Genomic DNA, 27,698 nt, shown 5'->3' on the forward strand with positions numbered 1-27,698 from the left:
ACGTTTCCTCGCAGGGTAAGAGCGCCGCAAAAAAAAAAAAAAAAAAAAAAACAACCAACAGTGTGGCTATGTCACTTCTGAAATCATTACTTTCTATTCACATTTGTAACTATTTGTGGGGACTGTTTGGCCTTTCACGTACTCTCTCAGTTCCTGGGGAGCTGAGAGGAATGTAGGCTTCCTTCCTTATACTACGGACAGAGACGACATACTGTTCCAAACCACCTGGGCAGAGTAGAGAGAGAACACAGGCATGGTCTGCTGATTAATGAGGGGTTTTCACAAGTTGGCTTCCATCCACTGCCCAGCCCCAGCTCTCTCCCTCCTGCCCATTATTCATCCCATCCCCCAGGCCAGTGAAACCCTTCATGGTTCCAGAGCATTCAGGGTCGTACACAGTATGCTTCCCAGTGGATTTCTTCCTCCACAACCTTGTCATCTAACAAGCCAAATTAGTAACACTGTCCCAAAACCCTCATGGAGTGTTCCTTATCCAGTTCAAACTTTAGAACAGAAAGTACAAAATTCAATTCCATATTTCTGTTGACATCTCTTTCGCCCTATGAACTTGCCTAGAGCAGGGACTGTGTGTCTCCTCTTTCTGTGTTTCCATCACCTGCACCAGGGCTGGTGCTCAATCAGCACCTCAGGCTGCACTCCTCGGGATGGGGAGGAATGAACATCAGCACTTTTATTTGAATGTATAATACATTCATATAGATATAATTTGTAGGACACCCCCCCCCACGCACACACATAGTCTATCAGTCTTGTTTAGAGGGTTCTAGAGAACCCTCACTTAACACCTAGCATGCACAGAGTTAGGTTAAATTCCCAGGAAAAACAAAAAGGGAGGAAGAAAGGTTATTTCCATTTCAGAACAACAAATATCTTCTTCAACTGATGATAGTTTTGTAGATTTGGATAGCAGGCAGCTGGCACCAACTGACAATTAACTTCTAAATTAAAACAGCCTACTTCTTTTAATCAAGTTCATTGTCCCTGGGGAAACTGAGGTTCCTGGCTGCAGCTCCTTCCTCTAGCTGAAAATCACGCCCTCAGGTTCTTCAGTCTTGATTTGCATATTGAAGGCGTCCATCCACTGGCCGTCTCTGCTCTGCAGGATGGTTTACAGCGGCCAGGATGAGGGCAGTGGTCTGGCTCTCAGCTGCCTCTGTCATTCCTTTCCTTTCCCTGCTGGAACTCTGTATGCAGGGCCACCGGATGTCACCGAAATGCAACCTGGTCAGAACGTGTATTATTTCTCTATCTGAAAAGTATCCCTGACTCTGAGCCCAGAGAGGATGTCATAAACATATCCTGGTGCTTGGCCAGCATATTCTAGCCAGTTAGAAAAACAAGACAGACGGCACAGGACTTAACACCCATAATGACAGTGACTGCACTTTGGGGCATGCCACTTGACTCTTCACAGGTGCAGCCTGGTGGTCGGCAGCTAAGGAAAAACAAGTGGCCACAGCATCCTTCCTCTGGCTATGAGATCACTTCACCTGTTTTCATACACAGGTCAGCTGCTTCCTAGGTCTGGAATGGACTCAAAATACGGTGGCAGAGCATACGCCACATGTTGACCAAGGAGACCAGGCTTTTATGAGCATGTGTCTGGTAAAGAAAACAGCTTTACTCCATTGACCTGAGACTTATTCAAGTTGGCTTCTCAAAAAAAAGAAAGAAAGAAAGAAAGAAAGAAAGAAAGAAAGAAAGAAAGAAAGAAAGAAAGAAAGAAAAGAGAAATGGTTCCTGAAGGAGTCCTGCTTAGGAAGGAGGTCATGACAACCTAAAAATGTGCTGAGACCCTTTGCATGGACAAGACCCCAATAAAGAAATGAATGGAAGCCAGGGGGTGGTGGCGCATGCCTTTAATCCCAGCACTGGGGAGGCAGAGCCAGGTGGATCTCTGTGAGTTTGAGGCCAGCCTGGTCTACAGAGCAAGGTCCAGGACAGGTACCAAAACTACACAGAGAAACCCTGTCTTGAAAAAAAAAAAGAAAGAAAGAAAGAAATGAAATGAACGGGGAAAAAAATCTTCTGTAATTGGAACAACATTCAGCTTTTATCCTCCATGGACAAGAATGACACCCCACTTTGGACTCAATTTAGCCCCCTTAACATCTTACTAATGAGAGTTTAAAGATAAAAATTGCTATGAGCATACTGAGTGATTTTTGTAGGTGGGGAGAGGCTGGGACCACCTGCCATTTATAGAAAGCAGTGTGTTTCTAGTGTCTCAAGAACTAAAGGTGAAACTCATGAAATATGCCCTTATATTTCTGTTATTCTTATTGTCCCCGGAAAGATGTCTATCATTATAAATATCAATATACAGCAGACATCACATAGAGTGGTAGTTTGTTCAAAAAGGTGAAGGTAATTGGCTCTGCACTACATCTTTAATGATGCCTGTAGGTGTCTCTGGTGATTTGTTCTAATTCTCTTCACCCATAATTTGACTTGTCCCACATATACACATCCATTCAACGTTGCAGAACCTATGCCAAAACCCGCCATTTATATGGTTGCTGTCTTCCTAATTTCAGTCTTAGGCCCAAGTTTCAGCTTGTCTACTAACAAATACGATGAAAAAGTATCAGACAACAACCAGGAAAGGCAGAAAGTGCTGACATCTCCTGGTTATGCATTACTTTCTAGACACTGACTTACAGTTTAACTCATTAAACTCACAACCAACTTATGAGGTGAATAATATCACTAATTCCTAACTTGCAGATGAGGAATGTGAGTCAAGAAAAGTTGTATTGATTTACCCAAGGCCACATAGCTGGTAAGTGAGCGAGTTAGGATTGAAACCGAAGCAGGGTGGCATGAAATCCCATGTCACCGCGTGATACTGTGCGGATGGCCCCAATAGTTAGCAAGCTCATTCATGAGACATCTTTGCTGGTGATCATCCTACATTCATCAAAGAGATGAGTGGACCCTCTTGTAGCTGCACTTCTGAGAATTTTCAGCCTGGGGCTCTTGGCCACTCATTTTCATGGTCAATTCAGAATTATTGTCCATTTAGGCCACCATTCAGGGAGGCAGGGTCCTTTGGTATCATAGATGGTCATGTTTCTGTCACATGCTTTCCGGATATTGATCCTCTCTGTCATTTTTCATTAGTTAGATACCAGGGATAAATTGTGTAAGTTCTAAAGTTTTCCACCTCTCCATATTAATATCTCATCCTCCTCTGTTGTTAAATGATCCGTTTATTTATTTAATCACTGTAGTACAAGATATTGAACTTAGGGCTATGTGCATTATGTGCATGCTAAACATTGTGCTATTTGCCCCAACCCTCACCTTATTTTTTAATTGATAATGTTTGCATATATATGTCTGATACAATGTGATTTGGTTATTTTCCTCTCTTGTTATAACTATGTCCCCTAGAAGAATTAGAGAATGATGTGATCAAACAAAATTGTCAAATAAGAATCCAGCATTCAAATTATTAATTAATAGCACTCCTGAGTGCTCATTCATTTTTTTGGCCACAAGTGAATTCAGATGCTCTCCGAATTGGCATTCACTGTCATCTTGACACAGCCTAGAATCTTCTAACAAAAAGTGCTCCATTGAGTAATTATCCCTATCAGGTTGGGGTTGTCTTGATTATTAACTGATGCAGGAGAGACCAGCCCACTGTGGGTGGTACCCTACGGAGAGCTGGACTTGGCTATATAAGCAACGAGGTGAGCATGAGTCTGTACACCAGAAAGCCATCCAGAAAGCATCTTAGCAAACAGCACTGTTCCTTGATTCCTGCCTCTAAGTTTCTGCCTGGAGTTCCTGCCCTGACTTCCCTTAATGCTGACTTGTGACTTGGAAGAGTACTACTTAAACTCTTTACTCCCCAAGCTGCTTTTGGTCAGAGGGCTTTATCTCAGCCACAGAAGGAACCACAACAGACAGATAGGAGGTGACTCATATTCTCTGGAATCTCAGCCACTGGAGGAGAAACTGACCCAGCATGGCTGGTAGATGGGAGGTGCAGCCCAAGCACTGTGGGAGTATAGACTGTGGTGACTCACTTTCCTGAGAAAGCTTACAAGAATTCACACAGGGGACAGCATTTGATCTAGGGTAGGCAAGGTAAGTAGGGGAGGGGGGTAAGACTATCCAGACTGCGGTGTGTGCTGGAGCAAGGTGTGTTCAGGGAAGTATTAAGATTCCAAGTAGACAGAAAGTCAGGAGACAAGGGACAAGTAGGAGGCTGAGGTGGGCTGAGCGAAGACAAATATTTGGATAGTTTCCTGTAATAGTAGATGAGCCCAGAGGAGAGAAGAGGGGCCACAATATTTGGGAATAAAGCAGGTAACCCCAAGAGAGATGCATTAGAGTGGGAAGAAGCCCCCTTACGGGCCTTCTCCACATGGGCAGGGCTATTATGCTGCTGTTTTGTGGTCATTGAAACTCAATTGTTACATGCCAGGTATTTACATGAACTACCCTGCTATGTGCTTGGGGATGGACCCCGATAAGCCATTAAGAAGTTATTTCTGGTGTTAAAGGGCACTGCATTTCAGTCTCCTCCCTGAGAAAGGAGAAAAAGGACCTTTGTACTTTTTGCAATAGTTAGGGTGAGTCTATTAAATTACTATCTCTTGTGTGTGTATTTATTCAACTGAGCATCCCAGAGGAGGAGAGTAAATCCCCAAGTGATGGAGAACTGATAGGACCTTTACTGGATGGAATAGGGCGGCCCCAGAAGCATGTTTCTCTGCCCTTTGGTCTCTTCCATTTGAACTCTTCATGCAATAATTGTGTTTCAGATGCAAGCACATGCTTGGAAACGGTCTACCAGTCATTACATGGCATCCCACAATGACCCGATCATAACACAGCAATTTAGCACAGCGCCCTTTTAATTTGAACAGAAAAGATTTCTGAGTTAATTTTACAGGGCAGAGGAAACAGGTTTTGTAGGATTTTGTGTTTTGTTGTATGCATACAACTTTCCCATGCTGGTCAATACAGACTGGAAAATTGTGAGGCTGCTACCAAGCTGTTGAAACAGTTTGCCCACCCAGATGGACCCTGATTTAACAGACAATCACATCCAGTCCAGCTCCCAGCAGCCATCTAAAGATCTGAGGCCTGACTTCATGCAGACACAGAAGGTGAGACATGAGCCAAATAATAATGCTTGACTCTACCCCATGGCAGTCTCAGGCTGATGACTGCATACTTTTAGGATGCTGTTGCTGGAATTCAGACAGTTAACAAGGATCTAACAGGAGGCTCCCTCCGCTCAGCTCCAGTTTGTACTTCTCAAAATTTGGAACAAGATCCGGAATTTGGTTTGACATTTCTGTGTTTCTATCATCTTTTGAATCCCCAATATGCCAAACTCCTGAACATAACCGAAGTGTTTACTTGGGTGCCAAGGAGAAAAAATTCGAATTATGTTAATTTTTAAATAAGATAAAATATAGGATAAAGGAGAGGCTCAAAGGGCCAGGGCTTACAGCGGTCACGTGGCTGTCTATAGTGAGCACCCACAATCATCTTATGCCTCATTCATTCCTATATTCCACCAATTTCCCATGTCCTGAGTCCTCCACATAGACAGCAGTAGAGTTTTGTTTAGAGCAAAGTTTTTGCTTCACCGTCTATATTAGACTCTCATAGGTGTCTAACGGATGCTGTACTGGATGTCGGCCCTCATGCTGACTCTCCATGTGCCTCAGTGAAACTCCTTGTTCCTTTTGGAAGAGCCTGATAAAAGTGTACAAGCAGATACATCCAGCGGCTTGGCTCTGGCCTTCGACAGTGTTGCACTACAAGCTTTTCTATGCGGGGAAGAACAAATTCACTCATATTCAGCACTAACTCGCTGCTTAATCCTAAGACACATGAACTTTAACGTTTCTCAAAATTCCAACTTTAAAGCTAATGAAGGATTTTTGAATGGTTAGATTTTTAATATTTTTAATCATTTGCTGGTACTTGCAATGAACTACAAGGTTAGCAGACTCAGTTAGAAGATGTCAGATCCTCTGGACCTGGAGTTATATGGATGGTTTGAGAGCTGCCATGTGGGTGCTGGGAATCTAACCTGGGTCTTCTAGAAAAACAGCCTGTGTTCTTAGTAACTAAGCCATGTCTCCAGGCTCTTTCTGACTCTTAACTTTATCTTATACAGAGTCAAGGCACTAAATTTAGATGAACTATGGGATTCTTTAAAAATATTGGGCAATTTTATATTATTGAATTGATAGTTGTATGTAAGCCAGCTAAGTGAAAACCTCCATTATATATCTACTTTTATTTTTTAACAGATAACTAAGAATTCTGAATACCTATGTAAACACGGTGTGTATGTGCTTTCACATGCACAGCCTTCAAAATCTGGACCTCTAGATGCACTCTCCTTGTGTAGTGCTCACAACCCCTGATGCTGTCCCGTCACTCTTGCAAGACTCCCTTGTGCAAATATTTACACTAGAACTTCTAAACATCCACAAAGATTTATTTATCTCTCCCAAATAACATCACCAAGAATGCTCAGAGCACTCTTTGACGTGGTAGCTATGGGCTTTCGGGATGGGCGTCTCCGAGACCTAACTCTGCTCACAATCTCCTGTGCTAAGCACAGCTGCAACAGATAATGTGATGAACCCCTGCTAAGAGCTGTTGGCATTACATAGTGGTCTTGACTATGCCAAAATTTTCTATTCCATTTTAACCCTCCTTCTACCTCAAAGGACACACTAGCAATGAAATTCTCAATTCTGGAACTTTCTACGGACCCTTGCTATGTTGATCCAAAGGCCAGGGTGACTCAAAAGTTTCAAAAAAGAAATGGAAACTCTCAGAAGTCCTGGACAGCTTTGGAGATTAGAGATGTTTCTAAATAATTCAGGGAGATGGGGAGAAAGGAAGGGAGGGAGGGAGGGAGGGAGGGAGGGAGGGAGGGAGGAAGGAAGGAAAGAAGGAAGGAAGGAGAGGGAAAGGGAGAGAAAGGGGCCAAACTTACTTCATCCACATGTCCAACAGCACCAAAGATCCTTGCTATTTGTCCAGTGAGGTAGGGGACTCTCTCCCCAATCTCCTTCAGCATTGGTAGAAAGCTGCTCAAAGCCAGTGGCTCACAGCCTGCTATTTCTATGAGGATGTTTAGGATGTAGTCATTGTGGGTTGAATCCTTCAAATGCCTGATCAGGAAAGGAACACATTTCTGAACCACCTGCAAGGGGAGAGGAGAGGAAGAAAGGAAAGAGAAAAGACAGTGAGAAACATTAGTCAGATCAGAATCACTTTCAAAAGAAAACTTGGCTGTGACAGTCCCATACACAGCATAGGCTGGACTCATTTGGAAACACTCCTCTTGCCTCAGCCTCCTGAGCGCTGGGATTATAGGCATATGGACAACAACATACTAAATATTACACTAGTGGGCAACACCTCCTGGGATTACTAAACTCGTGGTAAATCTCCAGACTTTGGAATCTAAAATTTATAATAAAACCTTCTGCAACCGAGTCTGCTTTCCTTTTAAGTCATGCTCTGCTATTGAAAAGTGAAGTCCACAAAGTTCTCATGTCGTGGATGCCCAAGCCAAGTCTGGATGTGCCACGGGAATGCTCACAATCTTCACCAGCCACCAGAGCTGCACAAGAACAGGCAGTGAGTAAGAATGCTTGCTTATTCCACTAAAGCCTCTGGTTTGGGAGAATTCCAAATGCTTCATAGTGGAGACAAGAAAGCAGGAAGTCTTCTCACTTGTTCTCAATCTCCACTTCTACCAGAGAATATCATGATAAGGTATAATTATTAAAGCAAAATGATTTCCACCACATTCCCATTGCTGTATAAATACAAGAATTAATATTTAAAAAGTGACTTTCTGTGAGATAAAATCACTAATAAGCACAGATATGGGAAGGGAGCCATACATAGAATTTGAACTGGGACAAACCAAGGGTAGTCTGAAGATAACTAAAATCATCCTAACATATAGATTTAAACTTCATAGTCATTTAAGTGCTTTGGGAGGAAAGAGCATGGCTAGTTCCTGACAAGCCACACATCTGCAGCTCTGTAAATGCTGCCTGTGCATTGGGGAAGGATTGCATGTCAGGAGACACCATGAGAGGTCCCTGGCACACACAGCACAAATGTCAGCCAACTGCTCTGGGTCAGGGAAACATACCTGACCTGAGGCATTTGGAAATGGAAAATGCTCACACATTTCCTGCCCCTTCCAGAAAACTCCATATCCTAGCCCTTGCCCTTCAGATCCTATTCCTGGAACCAGAAGTTTCTGTGACACATGGTTCTTTACATGCCAACGCTGAGTTTTAATTTAAACCCCAGCCACATAACCAAAGTCTCACAAGGCTGTGCTGTATCTGTCCATTCTTCCATGGATAAAAGGAAAAAGGAGAAGAAGGAAATGGGGAAAGGCGGAGGAGAAAAAAAGAAAGAAGGAGAAAAGAAGGAAAAAAGAAAAAACAAAACAAAACAGAAAAGCAGGCAGGCACCAGGCACAGGAGTCCCCCAACTCCCTGAGAGGGACAGATGACTCCAGAGAAGGCCCAGAAAGTAGAGCCATCTTGGATACTGTAAACATCAATGACGACTTTATACGTGAAACAAAAGCTGAGTATTTCACTGTGGATTCCTATTATACTAAGTTTATTATGACGGTGATAGTGAAGAAAGATAATTCAAAGTTTGTCCCACACATTGAAAATGATGCCCTGGCAGGAGAAATTTTATCTTCCACACGCAGGGCCCATGTCTCCAGTGCCGTCTTCTGGGGTTGACTTCATGTCTAGGAGCAAGCCCTATCCCAGCTGGGAGAAGAGCAGTCACAGAGACAGCACAGAAGGCAGGCAGAGAGGAAGCTGACATAGCCATCATCCCCCTGTCCCTACCACTGAAAGAAGCCCCCAATGGCCTCTTTGTCCCTCCTGTTTAGTCTCCTCACTGCCTCCAGAGTACCTTGCCTAAAACTCCAATCTGATGATGCCAAGCTTCCCTTAGAGACTTTCAAAGACTCCCTCACGGCCCAAGGCCAGAAGCCCAAGCTGTGGCCTTGCAGGATCTTCACTTAGGGGTGTTTCTGCTGTATCTTCCCCATGGCAGGCCTTCCTGGTGCTGACTGCTTCAGCAGCTTGACAGAGGAAGCCCCTGCTTTTACGTTTGACTTTCCCTTCTGCCCACGCTATAGACAGAGGACCCAGGGCTAGGGTACCAAGAGAGTCCTGCACATCACACATCCAAATATTCAGCAGCACTTGCAATCCTCCTACCTGATAAATGAGCCTTGTAACAATCTGTGATGCTTCATTTCGACTTGCAATCTTTGGCCTGGGTGGAGGAAGTAAAAGAGACGACCCCACCCCCTCTCCTCTGCCTGCGGCTATCTCAGGCTTATTTAAGCCACTTCTCAGGAATATGAGGTCACTTAACAGCGTAAGGTGGACCCTAAAAATTAAAATTTCTCCAGAAAGTATGTTAAGAATAAGAATAGCTTGAAGCCTGTTTCCATGAGGGGATCCCCCTCAGGACAATCTCTCACAGTTCTGACAGCTTACCTCACAGCTAAATCTACTGACATGCACTTTCTGGCTGTTCCACTCCCCCGCCCCCCCTATAAATTGTATGACTACAACAGGAAAGATGGGGAAAACTAAGAATTTTCCCCCTTTTGTTCTGGCCCAAACTGCAAATAAACTCATTTCTCTTTACCAATTCCTGAATCCTGTTATTTTGGTAAGATAAGCAAGCAAAGGACTCATAAGGGCCATAGTCAGTCATACTCTTGGAGCAGCTTGAGCTGTCACGAGCCTGCCCTGCAGAAACAGCAGAGGCAGGCTCAAGGTATCTAAAAAAATTCCAAGGCCCTAGTGCCCCGGGCTGTGGGTTTAAATAGAGTGCAGGCAGGCAGGGGCTTTGGAACAGAACTCTCCAAAGCAAACAGCCAGGGCAGAATCTCAGCCTTGGATGCTCTGGTTCTTCCTGGACACCAGGCTCTTCTCCTTGAATCCCTCATAGCAGTTCATAATGTTGGCCTCATCACAGAGTTGAAATTCTGTGGCTACCTCTCCCCGAAGCCAAGGGCACCTGAAGACTAGGGCCATCGGAAAATTATGCCCTGTTTGGTTGGTAGTAAATGACATTTCAAGACCTGTATATGGAAGATAAGGCAAAGTGTGTGTGTGTGTGTGTGTGTGTGTGTGTGTGTGTGTGTGTGTGTGTGTGTGTGTGTGTGTGTACACTACCACTTAAATTCATCCTCTGGCAAAAATTTCTATTTTAGTTAACTTAGTTAGTGTCAAGACTTCATTAGTTTCCATGAATCTACAAAGCTGATTGCCATTCTTTCTGTTTACTACTACTTATTTCCTCCACACTGGTGTTCTGGGAAACAGGTTCTGCTCTGCAGACTGTCTCTGAGTGGTCTGTACATCCCATCACTCAATTTTCTCATGTTTTGTAAATGACTTTGAGTATTTATGCAAAGTGACCCCTGAGCCTTGTGGGCCTGGCGACTGGCCTGGTGGATGATGTGTTAGGTGTTGTAAGATTTGGCAGGAGAAGAGGAATGTTCTACCCTGTTGTGTGAAACCCAGGAAATGACTCTCCTTTCAGGACCGGACCGCAAAAGCAGTTCCTCTGGGTCTGAACACTGAGGAGGGAGAGTTCCACGTGCCACTCTCTGTCACTCATCTTTGCATGCCTGGGGCCAGAAGCCCATGCCTGGGGCTAATAACATGTATGCATACACATTAATAAATTATGTCCTGTTTGCTAGCTAGACTGCAGGATGTCCCACGGCAGCCAAGAAAACACTGACTTTATTCTTATAAAGGCAACTTGGAAAACTGACCACACAGACTTTTCCTATAAATGGATCCTGAGGTTCCCCTGGGGATGCTGACCATGAGTCACTAGCCAGGAACTGCCTTTCTATCTGGGAAGAATAGTGTCCTGTAAAGAATGATACCCAGTGTCTGTGAAGAAGGATAAAGACGTGCCTGGCCACCCATCTGCTTCTCAGAGCTTACAGATGTGTGGATGCTGAGAATTCATGGACTATCAACTTTTTGTAGAGAAATTGTCTGTCTCTGTAGGGCCTTGAATGGGAGTCTCCAGAGGGGCTGCTTTTACAGGGAGGGAAGGGCTAACAAGGGGAACAATCCCTGAGCTAGATCATGGTCTGAGAAGCACTTTCTCAACGGCCCACTACTGACCAATTCTGAGAGTCATGTTCTCACTGGTCACAAAGGGTAGGTGGTGAGAATCACAGCATTCAACAAACAAACAAGACAAACCCAGCCAATCAATCAAACAGGAACCTGGGAAACACCGCAAGTGACAGCACTGATTAGAGATATCACTAATAAACCTCTGTTTTAGTTACTTTTCTCCAACAAGAAAACTGAAAGAACCAACTTAAGCAAGGAAGGATACATTTTAGCTCATGATTTCAAGGATTTCAGAGTATCATGGTGTGGAAAGCATGGTTTGGGAAGCTCAGTCCCTGTTGGGGGTTCTCACATCATGGAAGGCCATGAAGTAGATGTAACCCCCAAAGGTCTGTCCTTAGTGAAAATTTAGCCACTAATTTTAACTTCTCCATATGAGAAATATCCATGAAATATATCTACTGTATACCAGGTGCTAAGCCAGCCATGGGATCCTTTGTTGGCTGTGACCAACATTGAGCAGGGTGGTACCAGAGCAAGATAGTTCTTGTATCTCAGGGTACTTTAGAGGAGAGCCGGACCAGGAATTGGGGAAATGGGATTGATTCTGAGAAAGTTTTAGCATTTTAGTGGCTGTCTCAAGGACAGGACCAGAGTTGTGAACTAAGAACCTTCTAGAAGGAAACACAGCATGCTTGTGAATACCCACTGCCCATGAAACAATACCTACCAGCAGACCACGCAGACTAGCTTTTTGAAGTTTTGAGGCCAAGAAGTGGTGAGAAGTACCTAACTGGAGTCATAAGTCCTTTCCCTTGCTTCTTGGCAGCTGTAATGTTCTGACAGAACCTCTGGGAATGCCACATGTAGAGCATCCTCACTCTTGGACCTCTTTGCATTAAAAGTGTGAGTGACTTCAGGGCGTTTTCTCTTCCCTCATCCTTTAACTGAGCCTGCACTGGCTTTGTTTGCCTTCACACTCAGTCCTCGTCCTGTGGGAGAGGAGCTGATGTAGATCAAATTAGTCTTTCTAGAACCATTGTCTGAAAATCACATTTGTTTTGTTTTAGTTGCCAGGCCACAGATGAAATGGGCACCATACTTAGCCTTTTAGTCACTCAGGGTTCCCTCTCTTCTAAACACCTCTTCCCCAGCTCCATCCCTGGTAATCATGACAATGGCTTCCCATAGGGAACTCACAAGCCCTTTCTTAAGGTAGCCTGTGAGTATGCTACCTTATGTGGCTAAAAGAACCAGATGTGATCAACTGTGTAGATGTGATCTTGAGGTGAGGAGATTCCCTTGGATTATATGGGTGGTCTCAATGGAATTATAAGGGTCCGGAGAAGACAGTTGGGGTGGACCAGTGTCTGAGATGTGGAAAGAAAAAGAGAGGCAAGAGTGATGTGGATCATGTGTCTGGAAAGCCAACAGTCCCTGGAAGCCAGAAAAGGCAAGGAAACAGACTCATCCCTAAAGCCCACAGAGGGAATTAGCCCTGCTGACCTATTTCGGACTTTGGCCTGAAAAACCCCAAGCTCATCTGTGTGCTTTCAAGTCACTGAATTTATGTTGTCTTTCTAAAGCAGTGACAGTAATGAAGAAACGCAGCATCGTGCCCATTCAATGGGCCTGCTAGTAGGTGGTTCAATGATCCCCCAGTTGTGCTTCTCACTCATCTACAACGGATGTTCCCCAGCCTTTCTGTCCTTCAGCCTTTCTGAAACTGACTCCTGCACTTGTGATCTGAATCACACTGCCGAAGGTACCCTGGCGTCTTGTTCTACGTTGCACTTCCTCTCACATCTTCTGTCTCTCTATTCTTATTGTGTATTCATTTTTCCTGTTTTCTTTGGCTTTCCTGAGTTGGCAGTCCATACTCACATGGTCACTTCCTAACCTTTTCTTCTACCTGCAACCCACAATGAGCATCTGCCTCCATCCAGCACAGCTCCACATACATTGATTCTTTGGGGTCGTTGGCGAGTCCAGATGGCCAGGCCAGGGTCAATTCCTATCTCAAGCCTCCTTTACTACTCTAGATCATGATTCTCTTGAGTCATGTTTCCCCCTTTGGAGACTATACTACAACTCTTCCCGGTTGATTAAGGCTTCTTTCTACTTCCTTGATTATTCATTCAATAATCAATTCATTTCTTATTTATTCTATAATCTCTTCCTCTAACCACTTTGGTGTGTTATATGTGCATGAGCATTCCTGTTTATGTATGCGCACATCCATGTGTGTGTTTGTGTGGAGACCAGAGGTCAACTTCAGGTATTCTTCAGGAGCTGTAGGCCCTCTTTGTAGAGACAGGGTCTCTCACAGGGACCTGGGGCTTGACAATTGAACTAAGATGACTGGCCAGTGCCCCAGGGCTTTTTGGTCTCTCAGTCTCTCAGTATCTTTTTGCCTTCTCAGTCTGGTATTGCAAGCATATACTACTACGACACCTGGCTTTTTATGTGGACTGAAAACGGGGACTGAACTCAGGTCCTCATGCATATTCAACAAGCACTTTACCTGCTGAACTATCTCTTCAGTCCTTATTGAACCCCGACTATCTGCCCAGCATGAAGTTAGGGACTAGTTGTGAATATGTAGACATGTCCTATGGTCTTTAAGGAGTTTATAGTAAATGGAAGAGGCTGACAAGCCATAATAATAGTAATGGATAAGTTATAAAAACAACAATAAGTTATTGATAACAACATACTATCGTTATTATTATTACCCCAAGGACCAAAGTGAAGTAGCACAGAGGAGGCAGACAGCTCCCAGTCTCCTGCCGAGCCTCTGACTTCATTTTCTGGTTTGTGATCCCTGTAGTAACAGCCTATGGCTTATGCCTGATCTACTAAACAAAGATCTCTGAGGATGCAGCTGAGGTAAGGGCCAGCTTCCTGGTTTCTGTCCTGGGGCATCAAGGGAAGGCTATACTTAGTGTTTAGTAACTCCTAACCCTGCTCCTTTTCCTGGAGGCCCATTGTCCCTCTACTCTCCCTGGCACAGACTGTGTATTTTTAAGGCTCTAGCTGGATGCTACTCCCACGAGAGGACCTCACTGTACCGTTTCCCCCCAAGGCTGAATCCACAGCCCTCCGATATCTACATCAGCTACCTCTTCCTCACAGTATCTGATTTCTATTGAGAAATGGAAAGAGAGAGTGAGATATTATTTCATTCTCATTATTTGGTCTTTTAGATCAAGCCTCATGTAAGTTTTCTGTTCTTGTTGGTTATTTGTTTACTATCACATTACCTATAAATTCCTTTCACCATTGAAACCACTGTGGTTTGCTAATTCCAAGCATCCAAATTGTCAGTATGCTACTTGGATATAAAGAATGACAACTGACTTGCTATCTAGAAAGTGACCTTTTGCTCCCACTCTGGGCACATTTACTCACAAATCAACTCATGTGTAACTCTTTCTCTTGGTCCTGCTTGTGAGAATGCAGATTCTTAGAACCATGTTTGCACATCAATTACATTGAAGTTACCCTGCAATGGCTGCAGATTCACGCTTGCTGCTTTTTATCAGTGTAACTGTGATGGTTAGTTTTGTGTCCATTTGATTGGATCGCAGGGTGCCCAGATGCTTATTAAACGTTTCAGGGTGTCTGTGAAAATATTTTTGGGTGAGAATAACATTTGAATGGGAAGACTGAGTAGAGGAGATTTCCGCTTCGTTATGGACAGGCATCAGTCAAGCTGTTGGGGACTTAAACGAAGGGAAAAGGGAAGGAAGAGAAAATTCACACTCTATGTGATGTCTTGTGCTAGACCATCTGCCCTCTAGTTTCCGGCATTTTTAAAGTATAATTTAGAACTGTGTCCCTGGATTTTCTGAGTCTCTAGGACAGATGACAACCTTCATAGTGATATGAACCAACTCTCTCTCTCTCTCTCTCTCTCTCTCTCTCTCTCTCTCTCTCTCTCTCTCTCTCTCTCACACACACACACACACACACACACACACACACACACACACACACACACACATACTCACACACACTCCTCTTGTACAAATGTATTATAAACAGGTAGATGCTTTTGCTTATATATGTGTGCACAGGGAAATCCTAAGCACATTAATCCTGCTCAAATGATCCAGAACTATATCTGGCTGTGTGGGCTGTCACAGTGAGTGTGTATCGTATGCAGCGGAGATCAAGCAGACGCAGTACACTTCTTTACCTCCACATCTTTCCTCTTTGCTGCCACATGCAAAAGCCGTAGTAGATGGTACTGCTCTGTCTGCTCCAATTGAGACATCAAGGCCAGGAGTTCTGCCAGGTGTCTGTTGATTGGTTGGGGCTGCTTTTCATACACAGCAGGTAGCACCCTCAACAGCATGGCATTTCCTATTGGGAGGACAATAAAAGAAACATCGACTTTATCAACCTCAAAGCAATAGAAATAACATCATTGTCAATGCAATAATCTTTGCACTTCAGCAGTACAGTCAACAGCCAAATGTTCTGTTAAAATTAACAGACTAGCTCATTCTGAAAAAAAAAAAAAATTAGTCACTGACGCACGAGTCCAAGTGATTTCACAAGGTTATGATATAACCAGCATTATTATCTAAGGAAAATTTTTCCTGAGTAATGCTCCACGGGAGTTAGAGGCACACTTAACAGTAACCAGACCACACCCTAAGGAGACAATTCCGATAAAGAATTCCTGGTGAGACGCAACACTTGGATACTATTGAAGTGAAAAGTGAGCAGTGTTATAAGCGTGAACCTAAAGGAAACTGAACCAAAAAAATGTGCATAGGAATGTGCTCACATTCCTGAGGGGTGGGGGGCGTGCTTGAAACAATGGACATATGGAAGCTATGCCTTATTTTTATGAATAGTTTAAAAGGTAGCAATGCAAATTTAAATCCTTGATTTCTGCCCTATTTCAAGGGGGATTTACACTCAGCTTGTTTGTCACATGTGATTTGCCTTAGAGACGTGTGTGACAACTGCATTTAAAATGGTAAAACCTGAGGAAAAAAATCTTCCATAAACTGTAGGGACTTAAATGCACCAACACGTGGGGAACAGCTGCTTACCGCTTTATGTTATCTCCCCCCCCCCCCAAAAAAAAAACGCTGTCAAGTGCTTACTTAAGTGTCTCAGAGGATTTGGTTTCTAGAAGAACACTTTCTTGATTCTGTTTACACATTTTGTTGTGGCAGCGGTGCTGGGGTTGAACCTTACACATGCCAGGGAAGCACTCTTCAAAGGGCTACATTTACCCCAACTCAGTTCATGGTTTATTTCTACTTTAAAGTTAGCTTTATTCACAGAAAAAACATGCACAGAAAGAATCAAACAAGCAGAAACTACACATATGTAAACCTTCAGTATGTGATGGAGAGATGTTAACACACAAAAGACATTTAATTATGAACATTAAGGAAAGAAAGCTTGGATTTCTAGAATACCAGTATTTATATTCAGTTAAAACAGACAAACAACATATTTGGGTAAAAAAAATTGAGGATTGATTTTTTTCATAGAATTAGTTTCAAACGTGTCTTATCAATTCGTCTACAGAATAAAAGATTTTGGAAATACTTTTAATTTTTTTAAAGAATTTGAAAGAGCCGTACTGAGGCAGGAAGATGACCACAAGTTTGAGCCCGTTCTGGTCTATATAATGAGTTCAAGACAGGACCTCGTCTCAAACTGAAACTAAAAACTAAAACATAACATTTTTCCTGGGATAGAGATGGATCAGCATTTAAGAGCACTGGCTGCTCTTCCAGAGGACTGGGGTTTGATCCCAGCATCCATATAATAGCTCACAACCATCCATAACTCCAGTTACAGAGGACCCACGCCCTCTTCTGGCTTCCATAGGCATCTGGTTTGTGCTTGCAGACAAGACACCTGTATACATAAAATAATAAAATAATTTTTTTAAAAAGAAATTTTTCCCATCACTGTTTTCAAAAATTTAATACCAAGCAATTTATTTTGTTTGGGTTCTGCTTATTAATATTTATATAGAGCTTCTCCTTAAATCCAGGAAATTCTAATTCAATGTGCAGTTGATGCAGAACACAATAGGTCATAGAACTTGGCTGTGGATGCACACTGGTCGGCTGATGGGAAAAGTCACATTGAATGGGACTGGAGTGAGAATCTGGGACAGAAACTGCCGTGTGACTTTTAGTACCATCTGCAGCAAAGGCCCTGGGTGCTTTGGAGGGGAAACCCCTAGATTACTCATTTTCAACTAATTTCAATTTCAATAAAATAAACACAAAAAAAGTGCAAAATCATTGATCTTTTTTTTTTTTTTAAACAGATGAGCAAATCTGGATGAAGAAATCCTATAAAAATTCCATTCATAAATGTATATGTTCTTTTTAATACGAAATGTTTCAAACCCACGGGCAAGCATAAGTGATGAAAGGAGCAATGGAGTACCTACCCATCACCCAGCTTTACCAAAACTTCACCTTGTGCCACAAGTGCTTCCTGACCAGTGGTTTTTTTCTCCTCAGAGGCAATCATCGCCCTGAAGTTAGCATGTCTCATTGCTGTGAATGTTTTTATATCTTATTTACACATGTGCATCAATGAACATCTTATAGCTGTTTGCCCGCCTTATAATTTTACATGGATAGGTACACTGTAGACAGACCCCTCGGCAAACTGTTTTGTTCCATTCAACGTTATGCTGATTTTCATTCAAACTGACTTCTTATCTGTATTCTTCCTGCCTGCTCTTCTATCCCGGGGAACTGATTTGTTAATGTTCTTTGTGGCTGAAAGACATCACTTTCTATGGTTTCCAGAAGAAATCAACAGGAAAAGGCCTGAAATCACTCAGATTTGTTAGCTTCTGTTTTCAGCAGCCTGACAAGAACGGCATGGTACTAAAGGTGTAGGCAAGGCTGCCATAGTCCTTGCAGAGTCTCCAGGCCATTTCTCTGGCTCTTCTGGCTTCTAGAGCAGTGGTTCTCAACCTTCCTAACACAGCGACCCTTTTATATAGTTCCTCATGCTATGGTGACCCCCAACCATGAAACTATTTCATTGTTACTTCATAACTGTAATTTCACTACAGTTAGGAATCATAAGGTAAATATCTGTGTTTTCTGAGGGTCCTAGGAAACCCCTGTGAAAGGGTCATTTGTCGCCCACAGGGATCATGACCCACAGATTGAGAACCATTGTTCTAGAGTCTGGTGTGTATTTCCTGGCTTGTGGACCCTTCCATCACGTTCAAAGCTAGAAACATGGTGACACTGTGATCCTGCTTCTTTCTGTGGTCATCATTCTTCATCTGATTCCATTTTCTGCCTCTCTCTCCCGCTTCCTTTTAAAACATTTTAGTCGTTACGTATGTGCATGTGTATGCCATGACATGTGTGTGGAGATTGGAAGACAGCCTCCAGGAGTTGATTCTCTCCCTCCACCATGGGCTCCAAGGATTGAACTCATGCCATCAGGGCTTGCCTGGCAGGAGCTTTTATCCAACGATGCATCTCACTTGCCTACTCTCTTTGGCTTTTAGGAACGAATCCTAAGGGTTGTTTCCTTAGTTGGTGTAGTACCTTTAATTCTATCTGGAATGCAGTAATATAGAACATGTGCACAGGTTACAAGGACTAGCACACGGACATCTTTTGGGGTCCGTTATTGTGCCTGGCACCACGCTTGTAAGAGCTTACACTTCCTTCAGCAGTGTGAGGGTGTCTGCTGCTCAAGATTCTCGCCAATGCTTGGCCTTCACAGACATTGGCTCTCCTTGCCTTTTGCTGATTTGATGGAGTGTAAGATTGTATCTCAGGTTTTGTTTTCATTTTCATTTTCTTGATTGCTTGCGACACACACACACACATTTTTTTTTTTTTTTTTTTTTTTTTTTTGTAGCAGGTCATTTCCTCTCTTGTGATTTGGCCATTCATAGTCTTTATGTATTTTATATCAATATATTTATCTGTCTTCTAAATTCATTAGCACTTTCTTTACTTTTGCCTAACTTGCCATTTTATCCATTTTATTGATATCTTGATCTTTTTAAAGAATTTTAATTCACCTTTTAAGAATTATGGGAACTGCTAGTGGCCCTTTACAACATTCAGCTTTTCCCTTAACAGCCTTTTGAGTGTGTGTGCTCCTGTGGGTGCATGTTTATGTAGGTGCATGTATGTGTGTGGAAGCTTTCCAAGTCAACCTTTGGTGTGAGTACAGTCATCTTACACATTTGTTTTTAAAATTTACTTATTTTATGTCTCTGTGTGTGCCAGCGTAAGTTTACATGTATCACATGTACCTGAGGAGGTCAGAGGACATAGGATCCCCTGGAACTGGAGTAGATGGCTCTGAGCAGACTGATGTGGGTCCTGGTGCTTTGAAGGAGCACTAAGCATTGTTATCCAGCTCTGCCATATTGAGTTTTTTTTTTTTTTTTTTTTTTTTTTTTTTTTTGGTTTTTCGAGACAGGGTTTCTCTGTGTAGCTTTGCGCCTTTTCCTGGAACTCACTTGGTAGCCCAGGCTGGCCTCGAACTCACAGAGATCCGCCTGGCTCTGCCTCCCAAGTGCTGGGATTAAAGGCGTGCGCCACCACCGCCCGGCCATATTGAGTTTTGAGACAGGGTCTCTCACTGGCCTGAACTTGCCCAGTATGCTTAGCTGACTGGCCAGGGAGCCCCAGGGGCCCTCTCCCCAGCACTGCTGTTAGGACCTGAATCACTACACCTTTTCAGTGTGGATTCTGGAAATCAAACTTGGGTCTACATCTGGAAATCAAACTTGGGTCCACATCCTTAAGAGAGAAGCACTTTACTGACTGAGCTGCTTTTCACACTGTCCTTTAAACAATATCTTACTGTCTCACACTGCCATTTCTTTTTTCTTTCTTTCTTTCTTTCTTTCTTTCTTTCTTTCTTTCTTTCTTTCTTTCTTTCTTTCTTTCTTTCTTCCTTCCTTCCTTCCTTCCTTCCTTCCTTCCTTCCTTTCTTTCTTTTTTTTTTAGGCTTTAAAAATGGTTTCAAACATACTCGTTTTTAGCTGCTATTTTAAATAAGTGAAGCTCTTGAGCAGGGGGCTTAATGTCATTTGACTTTCTGTTGATTCTTATTTATGATGTACTATTCCTTCAGATGTCTAGATATGTTTAACTGTGAATTCATTTTTACTGTGGTGGTTGGTATGCATGTGCGTTCCAGATGCATGAGGGCAAGCCCCTACTTTCAAACTTAGGGGTCTTGTGGTACTCAGTCAGGGAAAGTCACGCATGATTCCTCGTGCAGGGGCAGGAGGGGGGTTTACCTATGGAAATCCAAAAGGCAGCCTTCTGAGAGGCCTAACTTGAGGGTTATTTCACCCTCATGGTTGGATGGCTGTGACTGATAACCATTCCCCTCCATCTCCTCTGGGGACTCAGGACTGGTATCAGTTCAGCAGCTGATCCTGTGGGCTTTGTTCCTTCTAGATCTTTGGCCACTGTCTATTGTTGCTTTATTTAGAGTTCATCTGAATATTTTAAGTTTTTTATCACTATTCTTATGATATCAATACCTGTCTAGGTATGGGATTTTCAGCACTCTCTCTCTCTCTCTCTCTCTCTCTCTCTCTCTCACACACACACACACACACACACACACACACACACACACACACACACACACACCAGGACTCACTAATTTAAATTTAAAGCAAGATCTTTGCCTCTGAGCTGTACAGGACACTCCCACCCAAAGCTAGATTATATATACATCAGAGAATACCCAAGCTCCTGAAGCCAGCACCTCCCTGCTCCCAGTTCCCCGCTTTAGTAGAGGTTTACTTAGTTGTACTGTATTTGTTAGTTCCAACTCCAGAGGAGTAAAGACAAAGAAGCCAGGATGGATTTGACTTCCGGAGTCAGAAGTTCTTAACGTGTGGTGTTATCTTGAACTCACAGAATAATCTTCTATAGCTTAGACTTGAGAAAGTGTCCAAAAGGAAAGTGAAAAAAGTTTTCTAGAACTTAAGGGGTTGTGGAATAGTGAAAGCTCACACAAAGTCCCAAAATGATCATTTGCCCCCCCCCCCTGTGTTCCCCACCCCCAGGAGTGCTACCAACTCAGGTTACAGCAGCTAATCTTCATGGGGACCAGCAAAGTCCTGCTTCCCTCCTCTTTCCCCCGTGACCCTCCTCTAATTAATCTGCCCGCAGTGTGGAGCAGTGTGGACCTTTGTGGTTTAACATTGTGCAACCTCTTCGGCTCCCCTGCCTTCCCACCCAACCCCCTCCCCCAAATCCAGGGGAACTCCCTCGCGCTGTGCCACCGGCATTACTCATTCATCCCAGTTCAGGCTTTGGAGCCTTTATTAAGGGCTTCGCTCCTGCCTCACTCTATCTCTCCCGGGCTCAAACTCGGTTCACTGGAGAGTCTGGCTTTCTCCCCTCCGGCAGCTGCGGAGCAAACTTGGGAGACTCTCTCCAGCAATGCATCTTCCTGCGGTTCTGCTTTGTGCTTTCTGGTCTGCAGTGTTGGCTGAGACCTCGGATGACTATGAGCTCATGTATGTGCATTTGGACAACGAAATAGACAACGGACTTCATCCCACCGAGGACCGTAAGTTCATTTTAAGTTTCTCAGCTCATTCCAACTACATGACCCACTTTTGGGGGGGGGAGGGGGATGCAAATAACATACATATAATTAGTAGCCAATGAAGCAAGCTAAAATCGTACTTGGTTTTATAAAAGTGAGGACTACCTGAGGAAAGCCAGAGATTTTAAATTATTTTTGCAGCGTATATAAAATCGCTGCTCTTTAACTGTTTTTAGCTACATAAATGGCAATTCCCCAGAGTTAGCTTAAACTCATCCGGTAAAGAATAGTTACTGTGTCATTTTTGAGAAATTTACACACACGCTGTTTTCAGAGCGATCCTTAGAAGGAGGAGGGTTGCTGGGGACAGGCTGAAACGTGGGGTCACTGAAGGTGCAACCCACCAGCCGGGGCAGGCTGGTAACAACATTGTGTGTATCCCGCGCTCTAGCCACGTCGTGCGACTGCCGCGGAGAGCACTCGGAGTGGGACAAGCTGTTCATCATGCTGGAGAACTCGCAGATGCGGGAGGGCATGCTGCTGCAGGCCACCGACGACGTCCTCCGCGGCGAGCTGCAGCGGCTGCGGGTCGAGCTGGGCCGGCTGGCGGGCGGCATGGCGAGGCCATGTGCTGCCGGGGGCCCCGCGGACGCCAGGCTGGCGCGGGCCCTGGAGCCGCTGCTGCAGGAGAGCCGCGATGCGAGCCGCAGGCTGGCGCGCCTGGAGGACGCGGAGACGCGGCGGTCCGAGGCGACCGTGCCTGGCCTGGGCGCAGTGCTGGAGGAACTGCAGCGGACGCGGGCCGCCCTGAGCGTGGTGCAGAGCTGGGCCGCCCGCCGCTGGCTGCCGGCAGGTAAGCACCGGGCGCAGTGCCCACCGTCCGCTTTGTCCCCAGAGCCCGCCGCACTTAATCACACCAGGCACGCTTTAGTGAGGACCCTCACCCTCAGAGGCCCGGAATTTTTCATATGCACGCTCACAGAGCTCAGACACACAAAGCAGACACACTGCTTTTAAAAAGTATTTCCCAGCCCGAGGAAGCAAAAGAAAGTGGGGATTTAACCATCAATCTGGAAGTAGACGTCAGAGGTCCCTGATACCGGATCCGACTAGATATTACAGGAGCTCCATTGGCAGGTGTTTAACTGTGACCCTCCTTGCTGCCCTGAGTCCCTCCGTTAGGGATTTCCACGTCTGCTAATTTTATCCGGTCGCTCTCTTTAGGCGAGCTCTGGTTTCCCACACTATTTCAAGGCCAGGGCTTACTTCAGCGACTTTCCCAGCCTCTCCGCCGACTCCTCCCCCTCTGCTTCTGAGCTGACTAGAGCCTAATTGGATCTCCTGCAGAGTCAGCAGAATTCCGCCAGGGTTTCCTCAGCCCAGTTAGTTGGACAGTGAAGGTCAATGGGTGTGGGCTTTAGAGTAAGTCCTGTAAAGTCAGGAACAGGAGTCAGGGGGTGTAGATGACCACTCCATCTAGACGCCAGGGCCACACAAGAACAAGACTGTACAGACTATGCAACTTGTCAAAGGCCACACTCCATAAAATTCCCAACTGATGAGGACCCCCAACCGTACACTTTTAAAGTTAAAGAAACAGAACATCAGAGCCCAGGAATATGCTTCTTAAGTCAAATTTCTGAGGAGGCAGTGATATATTGATGTAAATTATTCTAGAAAATTAGTGTCCTCCGTCGAAAAATATCCCTTGTGCTTCTCACGAGTCTCAGAAACAATTCCAAACAATGCCACCCTACCCTGTATTTCCAACGAAACGAAGCTTCTTGAATGAGGTAGGAGGGAGGACACAACAGAGCATGCTCCATTCCTTTACACAAGCCATGCTACAATCAGTCCTTCCTAAATAGTTGAGGACTGTTTGTCAGTATGGAGGCTACAAGCCCTTAAACCTAAATAGGACTTCGGAGAAAAAGCATTAAATTAAATCGAAAGCAAATCCTCAATCTGGTAACTCTTTGACAATTTTAAACGCATGGATATTTTGTTTTGCAAACTGGGTAAAGTCATGTACATATAATGTACCCCCCTTACCCCGCCCCAGAAAGAATTACTCTAATTTATATCCTCACCTATGCTAGGAGAGAGATGTATACATTTCCCAGTTCCAAACTGTTGGTGCTTAATACACCCAGTAACACTTCACACACAGACTTTGACTTGCCCTCTCTTTCTGTCCTAACTTGGCTCCCAGAGGGTTCCTAATCATGCTGTTGTGGCCTGCCTCCTAAGAACCTGGTTTTCATTTTGCTTGGTCTTTGATAATATAATTACAAAGACTTATTAGTTAAAAGCCATTTCATGAGAGAGTTTCTGACATTTCAAAGAGGTCCCAAAAGACTCAATCACTGTTCTGTAAAAGAATCCCACAAAATCTGCCTACATACTACTTTACAGCATGAACTCAAGTAGCTGCCAGAGCCTACAGGGATGATGGGTGTCCCAGACATAGTCATGGAGAGCCTTGGAATGCAATCCTCACTTCCTGGCCTTATTTAAACAGGAAGGCAGATAATTAGATTGTAGTGGATGCCCTCTCGAACAGCATTTTATTTAAACTTACAGAGGCCAAGAAATTTCAAATGCACACACATGGCAATCTTTTGTTTCCACAATCATTATTTGATTTACTTATTGTAGCTAGAGAAATAATCCCACTTGAAAATGCCTCATTTAAAAAGTTTTTCATGGATGATTAGAATTTTCAAGTGATGCTATTACTTGGAGGCACTGCTATCATGGTTGCTCGTCTGTAATTTTTCTATATTTCAATATTTTCTTCGACGATTACTAAAAGATATGGCCCATGTTTGTTTGATCCTTTCCGAACCGAGCCTAGCTCAGAGCCCCTTGCAGGAATTTACTGCACTTTACAGGACATTTGACACCCACAAGTTCTGCTGACTCACCAGTCAGTCTTTAAGTGCTTGGGGGACTGACTAGCCATCTCACAGCTTCTCCTTGGGGTTCTTATGAAGTCAAAATCCTGCCTTCTTCAGTGTTTTCAGATACAACATGAAGCAGAGCCCATGTGGTCGAGGCTTTAGCATTTGCCAAGTCTTCACTTTGGCATCTTAGCTGCTGACGCAGCCTGAGATCAAGCAGGGGTGGGAGTACATGTGTCCTCATCCCTACGTTCAAATGTCCCTGTCTTCTGAATGTTCCCAACAGAAACACAGTCTCTAACAAAATCCTTTGGGAGAATCCCTCCTTTTAAAGGGTTTTCTATAGCGGTGTAACTAAGTTTTAAAACATATCCTTGGCCTGCCCAGATGTGAGTGCTGTATCCTTGTAACCTATAGACTTGAAGAAGAGAGCCCCCTGCTCCCCCCACACACTTTATACATAGACAACTACTAAAGACTTGTGAGATTATGGGCTTCATCAAAAGCTGCATAATACTCACCAGCAGTAAATTACTCTGAATCCAGGGCTTCTATTAACAGACAATATAATGTGTTGGCCTCTGCAAAAGATCCCCCAAACTAAAACCCGAGTTTAAAATTTTATCAACTATAGAAACATAGGTAAGTTATTTTTGCCTCAGTTTTCTCACCTATAAAGTGGGAGTAGGGGGACTTTAAGAGCGGGTAGGAGGATGTGTTAAGATGGTGAGCAGATTGGTTAGAACACCATCTGAGACATAATGAGTGCCTGATAAACATTAGTCATCACTGTATACTTGGCTTCCGGTCAAAGGGCAGTTTGCAAGCTGGCGCTGGTGGTGTGCACCAATAAGTTCAGTCCCTTAGAGGTGGAGACAGGAGAATCAAAAGATCAAAGTTATTGCTAGCTCTATGCCCAACCTGAGGTCAGCTTAGGCTACACAAAACTTATTTCAAAAAGCCAATAATAATAGTAGTAAAAGAGCAGAGTAACTTTCTATAAACTCTGCAAAGTTACCAATATCTGAGATCACATGGTACATGAAAATGTATTCGCCACTGACGTCACTGTTCTAAAAGACATGCTGATAACGACTACCTAGAATTAGCTAGGTCCATTGAGTTTCATAGGTCTATTGTCTTAGGATCGTGGCAGAGGTAAGAAGGAAATGGATGGATTTTAAATCCTTGGAGATAATAGAATCCTCTGAAGTTAACTCATTGTGAATCAACCTATTAATAAAAAAAAAGGTAAAACTGAAAAGTGGATTGAAAGGGAGACGGTTATTCAACATAGTTTTGGGTCTCTGTGGGTTGAGTTGAGCTTTCCTTCTGCTTGCAAACTCCTTTATTAGGTTGCTTCAGTGACTAAGCCAACTGACTCTTCCTCACCTTTATTCTCCTTGCTCTGCAGAGATCAAACTGGAGGCCCCGTGAGTCATAGCACACTACCATACACAGTTATCTAGTAGAGTTAATATGCTTATGTTAACATAGCTGACTACCAAAATAACTGAATGCATCTGAAGTTTTTCCTCTTATTCTTTTTTTACTACTCTAGGCTGCGAAACAGCGATTTTATTCCCGATGCGGTCTAAGAAGATTTTTGGAAGTGTGCATCCTGTGAGACCAATGAAGCTTGAATCTTTCACTACTTGCATCTGGGTTAAAGCCACAGACGTATTAAACAAAACCATCCTGTTTTCTTATGGCACAAAGTGGAACCCCTATGAGATCCAGCTGTACCTCAGCTCCCAGTCCCTAGTGTTTGTGGTAGGTGGAAAGGAGAATAAGCTGGTTGCCGACACCGTGGTTTCCCTGGGAAGGTGGACCCACCTCTGTGGTACCTGGAGTTCAGAGCAGGGGAGCATGTCCTTATGGGTAAATGGGGAGCTGGTGGCTACCACTGTGGAGATGGTCACAAGTCACTCTGTTCCTGAGGGTGGACTCCTACAGATTGGCCAAGAAAAGAATGGTTGTTGTGTAGGTGGGGGATTTGATGAAACCTTAGCATTTTCTGGAAGAATCACAGGCTTCAATATCTGGGATCGTGTTCTCAGCAAGGAGGAGATAAAGGAGAGTGGAGGAGTTGAGTCTTGCCACATCAGGGGAAATGTCGTCGGGTGGGGCGTGACAGAAATTCAGCCACATGGAGGAGCTCAGTATGTTTCTTAAGTGTTGTGAAACTCTACTTGAAGCCAAAGGAGACTCACGCTTTAAGTATATGCCAGTTGAGAAAGTCTAAAAACTTCGGTGCATAATAAGACCACTTGAGACTAATGAAGGAGAGGCTTGAGATCGTCTTTATTTATCTTGGCAAAATACTGAATAAACAGTTGAAGGGAAGGCATAGGAGAAGGCTTGGGATGTTGTTGCTAAGCCTTATGCCTGTGGTGCTTTCAGATTAATGTCTGCCTCTGTCAGATGAACCCTCAGATAACTAAGCAGGACTGGACTCTGAACAGAAGGACAATTGTGCTACTTTTCTTTGGTTAATTTTGTTTTGGCCAGAGACATTTTTATACTGGAAGAATAACAAAACAAGCTCTGTTGCCCATTGTTCATTCTTCATGGTGTACCTTGTGACAAAAGGGATAATGAGAAAAACATATTTATACCACAAAGTGACTTATTAACAAACAAAAATGTAGCTTACGTGTTATAATCCAGTGTTCCCCTTGGGGGAGATAGTTGTGTAACTTATGTTGTGAAATGGGTTTGTATTAATTTTATTTTTGTAAAACGCTACTGTAAATAAAATGTTTTATAAAGCTAGCCTGTGTCCTCTAATTCAAGTTTAAGAGCTGTTTTGAAGTAAATCTACATTTAGGCAAGTTGTTTGCAGAAACTGCTGTGAAAAGAGCAGTAGTTAATATTGTTAGAAGCAAACCCTACTGCTGCTATAAGCATCGGTGCCTTACAGATCGTAAGAAATGCTAAATGCGTTCATCTCTTTGGGTTTTAGTTTTTTCAACTACGGAACTGAGGAAGAAATTATTTGCTGAATCTATGAGCTTGTACAATTTTCTACCCTGTTGTAATACAAACA

The 27,698-nt window shown here is 43.7% G+C and overlaps 2 protein-coding genes across 6 annotated transcripts in view; one reads left to right on the forward strand and one right to left on the reverse strand.

The window, feature by feature from the left end:
• Veph1 (ventricular zone expressed PH domain containing 1) overlaps nucleotides 1-27,698 on the reverse strand; it is a 237,394-nt gene that overhangs the window by 157,706 nt on the left and 51,990 nt on the right. For 4 of the 5 annotated variants that reach the window (XM_052730059.1, XM_052730062.1, XM_052730061.1 and 1 more), the window contains 2 exons: nucleotides 15,388-15,554; nucleotides 7,007-7,216 (listed from right to left, as the gene is read on the reverse strand). In XM_052730059.1, the coding sequence (XP_052586019.1) occupies nucleotides 7,007-7,216; nucleotides 15,388-15,554 (377 nt within the window). Of the gene's footprint in view, nucleotides 1-837; nucleotides 1,624-7,006; nucleotides 7,217-15,387; nucleotides 15,555-27,698 lie in introns of those variants that run through there. The other variant, XM_052730064.1, reaches the window with a different exon arrangement.
• Nucleotides 21,409-27,424, forward strand: Ptx3 (pentraxin 3). Its single transcript, XM_052730065.1, has 3 exons — nucleotides 21,409-21,767; nucleotides 22,198-22,599; nucleotides 26,211-27,424. Exons 1-3 carry the CDS (start codon nucleotides 21,638-21,640, stop codon nucleotides 26,822-26,824), a joined length of 1,146 nt encoding a protein of 381 aa, XP_052586025.1. The 5' UTR covers nucleotides 21,409-21,637; the 3' UTR covers nucleotides 26,825-27,424.

The sequence above is a fragment of the Peromyscus californicus genome, unplaced genomic scaffold (assembly GCF_007827085.1).
Source record: "Peromyscus californicus insignis strain IS unplaced genomic scaffold, ASM782708v3 Scaffold_9__1_contigs__length_137607984, whole genome shotgun sequence".
In the NCBI taxonomy this organism is placed as follows: Eukaryota; Metazoa; Chordata; class Mammalia; order Rodentia; family Cricetidae; genus Peromyscus; species Peromyscus californicus.

Excerpts from the sequence above, each read along its gene's own strand:
- Ptx3 (XM_052730065.1), top strand. The coding sequence starts at position 21,638 with ATGCATCTTCCTGCGGTTCTGCTTTGTGCTTTCTGGTCTGCAGTGTTG. Across the intron at positions 21,768-22,197 it reads ACTTCATCCCACCGAGGACC|CCACGTCGTGCGACTGCCGC; the intron begins GTAAGTTCATTT and ends CCCGCGCTCTAG. Across the intron at positions 22,600-26,210 it reads CCGCCGCTGGCTGCCGGCAG|GCTGCGAAACAGCGATTTTA; the intron begins GTAAGCACCGGG and ends TTACTACTCTAG.